Here is a 12,843-nt window from a genome sequence, read left to right as displayed (position 1 = left end):
TATGAAACTAAACTTATCAACTGAAACGCAAATATCTTTACAGTAAAAATAAGTTTAATGAGTTGATAGAAAAACAAAAGAAGACGTCTAAATGGATATTTAGTTTTGTTTGGAAGGAGGATCAACGCAAAGATTATTGATCAAGAAGGTGTAGTATTTACGTCTTACCAACATTGTGGTTGGCCTGCTTAATCTAAGAAGCGGGCGATGCCTCTGGCACTGCAAGCAACCTTTCCCTTCAACTGCTTTGGCTCCGGTGCTGGTAGATCGGAGATCCATTCCAGGTCCGGTAAAACCGAAAACTTTTAACGGTACCGATTGTGTTCTTTCTTGCATAACGCAGTGAGAATAAGTCGGATAATAATGTGGTAACATTGTAAACCTGATATAAAATTAAAAGCGACCCCTGTAGCCAAAATACCTAGCTGTTGTAGAACGACTAAGTAAAACTATAAAAACATTGTTATGTTTGAAACTACTCAAAAAGCTCAGTGGCCGAGAGGTTTTGCCTTTGGCTCTAGTGCTGGTAGTTCTGAGATCGATACCAGGTCGGGTCAAACCAAAGACTTTAAAAACAGTACCGATTGTGTTCTTTCTTGTGCAAGGTAGTGAGAATAAGTCGGGTGATAATGTGATGACATCGTAAACCTGATATAAAACCCTGTCGCTAAAAGACCTGAGCTGTTGTAGAGCGACAATAAACAAAAACCATAACATTATTATTATGCTTGAAACTATATGAGAAATTTGTGTTGCGGGCCTTCTATATTACTTATTGCTTTTACAGTAGTTTGCCATTACTTCTTATTGTTTTGTGTTTCAGTGAATAAAAGTCTTAGCCAGGTTAACAAATTTTCATCACAAGGCGCACCGGTTGTAGCTGACCAAAAAACAAAATCCATACATTTCAGTTTGAAGCTTGTTGTCTCACCATCACAGCATCGACCGCCGTGTAAAACATCAAACATCACTGCTTTGTTTCCACTTAAATGCAACTTTTTAACTTCCTTCCAAATACGTTGTGTTACATCAACTGCAGCTATACCTTCTGTACAGTTGGGGCCAACGGATTTTAAAGCTTGGAGCAAAAAGGCGTGGGTCAAGGAACTAACCACCACAGGATCGAGTGCAAAGATTAACGACATCGCGATATTTAAAAAATCGGGAACAATCATAGCAACAGACGGAGAGCAAGGCAGTGTACGTACAATGATATCCATCCTATTTACAATGACTTAATTGAATTTAATTAAATTTAGTTCTATTCAAATATTATATAGCATGACACCCTTTGCTCTTCATGCCCCAACAATGCATAAAGCCAAATATGACGTTTTTCGCAATCTATAGAATGCAACGTGTGACAACCCACTTGGAAGGCGTTATATGTTATTCAAAAACCTCTTTTGTCTCAGTGGATGGGAAGACAAGGAAACCAGCCTTTTCGTTCACCTTCAAGCATGTCATTCAGCGTTTGCCAAGGAAAAGGCAAAGCTTGTTCTCCACAGAAGTCAAACCGATAATAATCTTTTTATTGTCAGACAGAGACATTCAACAATGTGTTGTTTATCCCGCCATGTAAAAGAAGAGGCTTACATTTGGTCACATGAAACCTATGCCAGAAATAATTCTTTCAGCAACGACAATTAAAGCACTAAATATTTCTTAAACTGTCTTATCATTTGCAGTTGCACATATTCCACAGCTCTGGTGACAAAACGTTGGTTCGGGTCCCAACTTGGCCGATATGCGGCAGGGGAGTTGTAGTCAGCCACGATGAAGACTATTTGCTTGCCTGTCATATAACGGAGGTGAGCGCTTCGTTTTAACCTGTAAAGTGATTACAATTGTTGTTTGAGCGAGTTGTTCTCACTGGGCGTAAGACCACAATAGTTGATATCAATACTCCCAGCTTTTTATGACGCATTAATTTCGCTTCGTGCTATTCGCCTTTGTCTGAACGGCGCTATGAAGAAACCGAGGACCATTGTTTCCAATAACAATTGCAGTCTGACAGAAGTAATGCAATGATAATGCGACTACATCAGAAAACAAAATTCCAACATTGATTTCTCCGGAATAGTCAAAACGACTAAATGAAGCAAAAACTACAAAATAAAACTAAAGCTTATTATGTTGTGGACTGGGAACTCTCCAATACTTTACAAAGTAAAACGTCACCATACAAAGTGGACCAACGCCACCATTCTTAAAACTGAAAAGGATTATACAAAAAGATTGTTCACAGAAAAATGGTACATAAACCAGAAGGCACAACATGCTCTTAACCAAAAAGATGGTCAGAATTTCCCCTCTGTGTACAAAAAATTACTTTAACTTTAGCTTCACCTTTTCCATTCTCAGTGCGTCTTCTCTATCATTGTTATTGCTAATCCCATTGTTTTCTGTCTTGCCTGATGTCTTTTCAACGTTTCTTGACAGTGACCCAATAGATAGATAAATTTACGCTGTTGGAAAGTAGCCTACTGGTTTTAGGCATTCACTGCATTTAGTTTAACCTCTAGGTATCTTGTTGCGTGTTTTAATTCTGATTCTTGCTGCTTTACTCTATTCATTTTATCAGTATGTTTTTGTGTTGTGCCATCGTTGCTGAACAGGTTGTGTTAACCTGTTTTAGCCACCTTGATAAAGTCAGTCGTGCTGACTGACGAAACGTCGGAAATACAAAAGCTAGTTATCATCTTTAACATCACGAGGTAACCTAGTAAATAGTCACCAGAAGAACGCAAATTAAATTTATTACTCTACAAAGTCATAATGCAACGAAAAATTCTGGAAGTCGCTAAATTAAATGCGCACAGTAACTCGAGTTGCGAAAAATTCATTACGCACTTAACGGGGGGGGGGGGGGGGGGCAAAAACACAAGGTAATGAAAATGCATAAACTATACACAAAGTTCTGCATTCTGGCTAAAATCATCTGGCGACAAACATCATGGCAATAAACAAAAGCATGAAATGCGTTTGATATATAGGAGGCGGATGATTTGAATTAATCTACTTCGAGCTTGGTTTATTTCCAGAGGTGTCATCACTGAAACCATCATATTTACTTCAGTTTCCCAGCGGTAGTCTACTTAAATCATTGTCAGGCAATTGGTAAAAAGCATACAATGAAATAAATTCAAACTTATAGTAAATTATTATTTGTGTGAGGTTTGTACATAGCGCCTATCACCGATTAATTAGTTTTTGGAAAATCGAAATACAGATCGCTTTGTCAGAAACAAGTTTGACATAAAACGTTTTAACTATCGCAGTTCATTTTTAATTATGTTATGTGGGTAGGTTTGTGTGTACGATGAGAAGGGAAAGTCGATTAAGCGGAAAGAGATGGATCCGATGTCGAGCTGCTGGGCAATAGCACGCAGCACGAAAGGTACAATTATGCACATAGTCAGTTTACAATAATTTACTATTTTTTGTTTTTTAGCAGAAAACTACAACCATTTCAAAAAAACACTTCATCATATCGGGATGTAACTACAATCTTAAGGATTTTTGTAGTAAATTATTGTAGCAGTAAACCTGCTGTTGTAGGAAACTACGATCTGGCAACTTAACTAAATAGCGTCCTCTGTTGAATTTATTTTGTTCTTTGTCGGGCTACACGAACATCACAAAGTTAGGTTTGCGATACCTTGGTCCCTCCATATGCCTTTTAGTGATGCCTATCTTATTGCGACCAATAAACTGCTATTTGTCTAGGGTCATATTTCATAAGCAGCCCAAAAAGCGGAATCATCATTGTAACCAACAGTGAATGTGACATCATCAAACGTATTGGCGGAAATGCCCCTGAACACAAACCAGACCACTCAGAAGAAAAGTAAGTGTGTTTACCATAAATAATGGCGGCCACAAAGTAGATACAGTAGATGAGAAATTTCGACATCAAAGCAACATCTACATTTGCGTAGAAAAAAGTCACCATTGCTGAAACGATTTTGCAAAAGTTCCTTGAAAAGATTGAAACGTTCAAGCAACTCTACCAAAAGAGAAAACAAAAGAAAAGATGACAACCTCACAAACATATTAGAACCGGAGACTATTTGTGATAAAGACAAACAACGAAGAGTTTACTTGGTAACTCCACGATACATAGCTGTGAATAGTCGAGACCAGGTAAAACTTAGTAGGTTTACGTTACAACCTTACCAGCACAAATTGTAGCAGTGCTAAAGGTTAATCAATGCGCAGTAAATATTACTGTTTCTAATTTTTTCGTTTATCTGACCATATTTATTTTGCAGCGTTGTAGGCCTGTTCTGTATCTATGTTATACTTGTTACTTTGCCCACAAAACCTGAACAATTTTTTCACAGCAGTACTGGATTGTCCAATTCCAGTTATTCTTTCATGCAGTAATACTAATGATGGAAATGTTTTTATATAGCGCTGTATCAACGGCAGTCATCAGTGCCGTAATACAGCGCAACAAGTACATTGTTACGTTGAATCTATCCCACAGTTCTGAGTGCCAAGCAGGAAATAATTGATTGATCGAATCGTTATCCTCGGACTGGGAAAGCGTCTTTGAGAGCTTGATTCTGGCAGTTTCGCATACTTGTAGAGACTTTGAACCACTGACGCAGGCCCGGTTATCGAGATTGACAGAGTGAAGTTTCCAATTGTTGAAGTGTTGTTGCCGAAGAATTATTCCATTCATTACATGCCGCTAAATAGAGAGCAGTCCTTAAGGTGCGTTGCTCACACCCCGAGAGTCGATCCAGCGGTGTTTGATGTTGAAGCTTCTTCGTTCAAGAAGTTATGCGCTAGCCACAGAGCTATTAGTGCCATAATTTTTATAACATCATTTGTATGACTCGACAGAGCATCGAACTCACGTCTATCCACTCATGCCAGCGAGGCAATAGAACAACTCAATCCCGTGACTTTTGTTTACAAATCAGCTCTTCTAAGCAACTGGATCGAGTTCTAAGCAACTGGATCGAGTTTGTAAAAATTCAAACCAATTTACAGATCCTGGTCACAGACACGGGGCAGCGATGTGTGATCGTGATCAACAAGGACCTGACGCTCGCGTTCACTATAGGAATGTTGCAAGGACATTGTAGAAATTGCGGAAGAAAAGGTAACGAGGAGCAAAGTGCAGCGCTTAATCCATTTTAGCACCACAACGATAAAGCTAGAAATAGAAAAATAATTTGATGATTCCTTTCAAAAAAGTCGACCCCATTTTAGAAATGAAGATGTAAACAAAACAAAAAACAATCTTGGTCTTGAAACGTTTGCCGACCAATCAGTTTAGTTTCTAAGTTGGGTCTATTGTTACCATAGCCTTCAAGTTTTTATTACAATAATAAGTAATAAAGCTGGCTAGCATACGGTAGTACCCCTACACACCACTAAAAGAAGTAGCAAGCTAAAACTCACGGTTCAAGTAGACTGTATTGCTTTTTATTTATTGTTTGGTCTTAAATAATCAACGTAATGCGAACTGTGAAAAACACAGTTTTTCAAGAATGTTGGTTAGTTACACAATGTTAACAGTACTGCATGTGTAATACAGTTGCCAAAAAGCTGCCAACTCTAGCGGTTGGTGACGTATGACGTTCCAAATAACCAAAATGTTAACATTTACCTACTAGTTAAAACATAAATTAATATTTTCAGTGCACTATAGTTTATATGAGTCTACCACAAGATGTGTTCAACTTTTAGATCATAAGCTGGAGCAAGCTCAGCGCGGCGGCAGTGAAACGGCAGAAACGCAGCTAACGGAACCAGAGAACAACTCTATTTTACTACCGCAAGAAACAACACAAAATGTCGAACAAAACTGGAAAGCGTGTCCAATTCATCACACTGAAAAAACACACCTACCCCATAGAAGGGGCCACTGCAACACAAAATTTTGTCAACAGTTACAATGTTGCTGCCTCAAGACAGAAACACAAACTACGAAAAAACAACGAGACACATGTCAAGGAAAATATGCTCGAAAAACATCCAAAGGTAAAATACGTTGTAATTTCAACAGAACTGCCAATGATGAGATGTTACGCTATGCCAACTGTTTGAAAAAATTTGGTAAAATCGACGTGAAAAATGAAAACTCTGGAAATCCTAAAGAAACACAAAGAAAGGAATTGTCTTCTAACCAAGAATGCTCTGCGATATGCACAGAAGCAAACAGCAGGTAAACTAAGCAGAAAACCCTTCACTAAAGTACATTCACTTTTGGAGTATTTAAGAGCCGGAGTCTCGGGTTTCGGTCAGAGTCGGACCGGAGTGGGAGTTTGAAATTCTTGGGGGAAAAAAAAACAGAAGCGGCAGTCTGACTTCTTCCTTTTTTTTTTTTTATTTAAAAATATGCTTTTCTGAAAATAGAGAAGGTATAAGTGTTATAGTATAAAAAACCTGGATTGTGGTTTATGGTTTGCGTGCGTAGTCGGAATAGAATTTAGAGTTAATATACCCAACATATTTGAAGCAAGAAGTGAAGTTTGGAGTTACACACTTCGGAATCGGAGTGGAGCAAGAGTCCAGAAAACCTGACTCCGCACACTTATGCTGGACATAGTTTGTTACAAACTTTACATAATAGTAAATAATAAAATACTTTGCATGATTTTTGCATCAAAAATGTTGCAACTGGGGACATGGCAGTTACCCTATCCTTGGCAAAATCAATAGGAACCTCACTACTGGTAGCTTACATTCCTTCAACAAAACGTAGCTGCATATTTCTCATTTTTACGACACAGGTAATAAATATTGAACTCACCGACATCAATCCGGGACTCAGTGGTTGGGGGCCACAATCAAACCAGCAACAAGTTTTACATGCAGTTCGTGAGCTGGTGCTTTGAAATTTTAATTACAAAAAAAAGAATATTTTCGAAAGTGATTCCAAACTAAAAAGCAATGAAGTGATTCTTCAGAGAAAATGTCTTGCTGAAACATTCAAACTAATGACAAAGGATCGGTACAACGAGAAGGCAACGTCGCACAATTTTCAAAACGAAGCTCACTGCTATTTTCCTTCATCTCCAAAAGCAAGCGACCCTTCAATTAAAGAAATTAATGCAAATAGCGAAAGCATCGAAAATCTACCCAAGTGAAGAAACTGACTTCGAACGACGATATAGTTGAAGCAAAAAAATTATACATTTAAATATTTCTTAAATCACTCTTAAAAAAAACGTAAATTCAGGAAAAATTCAGAAACTATCAAAGGAGCAAATAACTAAATTATTGAAGCATTGCATGCGCCACTTGCCGTTCTGATTCCTGACCAAGTTTATCAATTGTAAAGCAAATATGGTTTGTCACATATTGTTGTGACAGAGTTACATCACCATTGAGGCAACGAAAAAACAATTCTAAGCGAGATACTTTTTTCAACCGATCCATAAAACATTGATTTCTTGTTACAATCAGACTAAAATAATATTTTGTATAATTTACCATAAGGTATTCTATCTGATTTTTCGTTTTCAAATAATGTCAGCAACAGAAAATAAATTTAAGAAAAAAATTCCAAGCTGTGTCAACGATGTGACAAAGTGATAAGTATTGATTTGAAATCACCAACTATACGTAAAACAAATGTAAAATAAACGTAGTTTTGACTGAGTTACAGGACACACCTATTTTCACCTCAATAAAATCTATTCATTCGGCTTTGTTAGAAGTAGAAAACGTACCAAAAATGTAGGCCTATCCAGAACAAAGGTATCCCAATGTCAAAGCTATTACTGACATCTTCCAGACTCCATCTAACTAATTGACTGCATTCAGACAACCGTGCTATATGTGCGACATCGGCGAACCGCAAGGTATTTGCTTGGACAGCTACGACAACATTCTACTGGCCGACAAGGAACGCCACACTGTGTCCCTCTATGACAAACATGGCAACTTCATCCGTTATTTGCTGACGCAAGAGGACGATATTTCAAGACCCCGCATCGTGAGGCTCCTCAGTGCCAACAAGATCGCGGTGCTCGACGATGCTCCTACTATCAAAATCTTCACGTTTGTATGACGTCACCACACTATCATGTTGAAACAAGAGGCAATGTCAAATTAAAAGCATCATCACTTTGATGAGGTTTATTAGACCGATGTCGTCACAAAACTTAAACTTGAGACAATGCAAGGAGAAATCTACGATTACATAAAATAATTATTGCTGTGTTGTAGAACGTAGATTATAGCCTATCGCTAGATGCCAAATATTTTCTTTTTTTTGTTTGGGGTACAATAACAGTTAGTGGGAGAGGGCAGATTATGTCCTCAGGGGATAATCTGTTTATCACAAATTGTGTAAATGTTATGTTGGGTTGTTGTAATGCATTGAAACGATTTTCACCACGATCTAATTGATTTGTTTTTGTAGTTTCAACATTGAAAAACTACAGAAAAATGGATTTTCTCGTTAAATGAAGTAGATAGACAAGAAATTATTGTTTTAATCTCGACTTAGAGAGATAAACGAGCAAGAAAGAAATTTCTTTGGGCCAGCAAGGAAATGTGACTAAAATCAACTAGCATTTATTTACCACTCATGATAGAGAACAGTTGACTAGTGGAAAGTAGGAAGCATAGCAATCTATAGGTCACCATGGTAGGAAGTTTAACCACAAGAAGTTTTATCCGTGGTGAAATAAATTTTCTTGTCACAGTTTTGTTGTTTAAATTGTTCTTTATTACAGTTTTGTTATGTACTGTACTTGTAGCCATTCTGCCACTGATGCCGTCGAGAACAACAGATTGACGTTTCTGCTTGTGGTCGAAGTGTTGCTCTTACATTGGATACACTCTCAGACAGTGGCCAACCTTAAAGGCATACTAAATGAAAATTTCAAACAGGAATTAAGCATTAAAATAAGTAAACTGAACATTCAAGAATACATTTCAAAAAAAATTACCGAAAAAAAGTTGTTTTCAATGGCGCTGGTAAGGCCCAAAGTCCAATGTTTCATTTATTTTCATTTTTTTCAAAATGACCAAAAAGTGCAAACACTGCTCGAGAATACGTCACTAAAGACAGCAATAACAAAAGCCACGTTACCACATCTGATGTTTTGAGCAAACTGTCTGATGTTTTGATGTTGAAATGTGTTGTTTTGATGTACATACATACATAGCCTACAGTCAAATCCCCCGCAGTAACAATTGTTGCGCGATTAGCTGATTGCTATAGTCTTTAGTGACGTAACTGTCTGCTCAGGCCAAATCTCGTTTTGAAAGCTCTGGCAAAATCACGCGCGCAATGGTGGTCAGACCGCAATGGGGCAAAATTTTATTGAAAATCGTTTTATGGTAGCATGTTAAACACAAAGAACGTGGAAAATCGCCAAGTCAGATTTTTCCTTTAGTATCCCTTTAAGATTTGAACTAAAGTTTTTTAAAAATTTCTGTGTCACAAGAGGAAGAATGTTAGTTTGTAAAAATTAGCTTACCGACCGGTCGATCGCCACTCGCAAATAATTTAAAAATTGTCTAGTCTATTGCATCATCACGTGCTGCAAAAGTTAGATTGGTTCTAATTCGCGATAACAACTTTATGTTCTTAAAAAGCGCTGTATCAATCGCAGATATTCGTTGCTCTAAGCCAGGGGTGGCCAACTGCTCATCGATTGTGATAGACTAGACAATTTTTAAATTACTTGCAAGTAGCGATCGACCAGTCGGTAAGAAAATTTTTACAAACTAACATTCTTCCTCTTGTGACACCTTTACAGTAAATGTATTTACATTTATTACACATCGTCAGCACCGAGCAGCATATTCGTACTTTAGTTAATTTAATTCATTTCATACTTTAGTTAATGAATGCAAGTCACAATCCTAGCAAAAAAAACTAGCCTATTTCTTTTAACGCAAGCAGCAATTAAATTGGAAAGTGATTGCTACTTTTTTACCAAGTGCAAAAGCAGCTATTTTTTAGTTCGATTTTCGCACTTGGAAGTTCCTACTTGCAACATCATAATGTGCTTCAATTGGCGTGTTTTTATACCTACTAAAGCCCAGATTAACTTTATCCAGAAATAAATTATCTGAGTTAATCAACAATTTTCTCAGGAATACTGATTGAAAAACGCGTTTTAGAAATCTTGAAGTCCACACAAAATCCGACGCGATCGACCAGTTAACACTTGGCGATCGACGTTTCGACCACCGCGGCCTGTACAAAGCGATTTACAAAGCAGGCAATATCAGGGCAGCATTGAAGAGGCGCGGAGGAAGCTTTTCTTTCTTTTTCAAAATAAATTCGAAACAATTTCGAACAGAAGCAATGCGAGGAGAAATTTAAGAGCTAACCTAGCCATACTTTCATTCATTTTCATTCCTTCATGAAAATGTCGAAGGCATATAAATTTATGTTCACACGACTTGGCTGATTACTAGTTTGCAGATCAGACTTCAATGAAAATGACTTCAAGAACTTAGCTGAAGTACTAAAACCTTATAAAAAAGCATCACAGCCATTGAAAACTTACTGGAAAGAGAACCCGTTTGCTGTGAAGATGAAAGTGCACACAACGAGTGAAAAGAGCAGTTTCGCAAACTAGTCACAAGAAAACCAGCAATGTGCCAACAAATTGCTTTTTTGCGATAACGCAAAGTGTTTCATCCCAAACTCATCATCATCATCCAAACTGACGTAACAACAATATCATATAAACGAAAAGCATGAGTCGAAGTAACCTTGTGGGATTTCAAATTTTCGTTTCCAAAGTAACTGGTAACTACAGCATTCTCAATAAAAAAACATTAATCAAAAAAGTTGGCAACAACCAACCTTGGTTTGGCTCTCAGGCACTCCAACCAGCAAATAAGTGGCGATCATGATGCTATGGATGATCTGCATCGGCTTTTGATAACTTCTGATCTCTGCAATGGTGCTCTGCTTCAGTTCCAAAACCTAACAAGCATGTAGAAGCGTTGGTTTCTACAAATCGATGTTTTCTACAAGAAGCTAAATTAAAAACATAGCATGGGATGGTTTCATGTCACCCACAATGAGGTTCCAACCAGTTTCGCTCTTGCAAAGCGTAAAACTTACACATCCTCGTTATTAGCTATCTTAAAGACGCCATTAATGCAAGCGCCAAAGGTCAAAGATTCTTGTTCTGCGGGCTGGACTAGATTGTCTGATAGTTTCTGATGCACGTGCAGATTAAACAATGGTGTCGTACGAGTAGGTAGAAAATACAGTCGGTGGGAAGGAGCACATCCCCACTGCGTCATTGCGTCAATTCACTAAATCTCCATTTAAGGATAAATAGTGTAGTGGTCTCTTCAGGCCGATTTCATTTATACTCAATCCGTCGATTTGGTTCACAAATGATAAAGGTCTCGTACTTATTTAGGCTACTTCTTTCGTGTGAAATAGGATTGTTGGGAGTACAGGGCAGATGATGGAAAGCGAGGCTATAGTGTAGCTTCGCCCAATGCTGCTATGCCATGGATTCCATTTGGCTCCTTGTAAATGGGACCTTCAACAACGACATGGTCAGTAGTTTGTTCATTCGCACCGCATTTGCAGGCCGACGAAGGAGCCAAATCCTACTTGTGCATATTGGAATGGAAGCAGCCGACTCCTGTTCGATTTCTATTGAGATTGATCCAAGTCGGCAGGAGCAAGTCCATACCAATAGGGCGCACCACCAGCTAAGGTATAAAATCATGGAGTCTGGTCCCAGTGGCACACAATGTTGCATTCTAAGTGCCTTCCATATAATGTGCTGCGCTGGTGGTATGATCACTGAATGGTAATAACAGCTCTATGGCAGCTGGTACAAAAGGGTGCTTGACTTTGATCGCAGGTGAGATTCCTAAGGTGGGATGTTGAGTTTTGCGTGGAGCAAGTGGTTAGAATCTTTGGCCCGGGGGCCAGGAGTATAATGGCTCCCTTTCGGTGAAACTAAGCAGGTTGTATGCCTGCAAGGATTGGTAAGTGCTCTGCTGGAGTTGGGCGCAGGCATCCAGAGTCACAGTACGCAATGCGTCGTTGATTGGCCGATCGATGATTCAGCGGTGGGTTGCAGTGCGATAGTGTCAGCAACTGCACGTTCAAGCTGTGCCTGCTAAACGCCTCAGCAAGGCGACAGTTAGCTTTTTGCGAAGTGACTGTAGATGCTGAAGGTATGTGAGTGACCTATCAACCATCCTAGCAAGTATCATCTGGAGGCTCTGGGCAAGGCGGCAAAACCTTGCCGTTGATGGTCACTTTCAGGTCACGCTTAGCCTCCTTATTGTTGAGATTGAAAGCTGCCATCACAGTTTTACTTTCGCTGAGCTTCAGTTTCCATTGATAGAGGTATTCTGATATAATCATCAGTCGTCATGTCCTGGCTCAATGTCATTTCTAATGATTGCCAGTCTTTCGCGAAGTGCAAAATGTCCAGGTCATCGTGCATACTTGTCAGATGTTGACGATGGCAGATTGTGCATATAGACGTTAAAAAGGAGGGGTGCCAAAGCTAATTCTTGTGGGACACCGTTTTTGAGACACCGTAGTCTACTAAGTTCTAAACTCTACTAAACTCATTTACTGAGTCTCGGGGGAAGAGATAAGATTCTCATTACACTCAGCCTTCCGCATTAATGAAAGGTGGCCAGTTCTTCTTAGCCACCTTTTCTTCAGCAACTACGCCAAGCCAATTAATTACACCTTGGGTAAAGATGAGCGGTATTTTTAACCATCAGCTTAAGCCGGGTGTTGAACCAGGTTCACATTGTTGGAAAGCTAGCGCCTTCTCCGATATGCCATTCCATCATTAGTGTGAAGTGTGTAATCCTACTACTAAAAATGTTAGGTCTAGATGTACCAGCCAGTGTGGA

The 12,843-nt window shown here is 38.7% G+C and overlaps 1 protein-coding gene across 2 annotated transcripts in view; it reads right to left on the bottom strand.

Moving 5' to 3' along the window:
- LOC145765150 (uncharacterized) overlaps positions 1–12,843 on the bottom strand; it is a 66,128-nt gene that overhangs the window by 21,191 nt on the left and 32,094 nt on the right. For both annotated transcript variants that reach the window (XM_082576924.1, XM_082576925.1), the window contains exon 11: positions 10,799–10,921. In XM_082576924.1, the coding sequence (XP_082433050.1) occupies positions 10,799–10,921 (123 nt within the window). The remainder of the gene's footprint in view (positions 1–10,798; positions 10,922–12,843) is intronic.

This window comes from Aplidium turbinatum, chromosome 2 (assembly GCF_918807975.1).
Source record: "Aplidium turbinatum chromosome 2, kaAplTurb1.1, whole genome shotgun sequence".
Taxonomy (NCBI): domain Eukaryota; kingdom Metazoa; phylum Chordata; class Ascidiacea; order Aplousobranchia; family Polyclinidae; genus Aplidium; species Aplidium turbinatum.
This window is presented reverse-complemented; position numbering and strand designations above follow the sequence as displayed.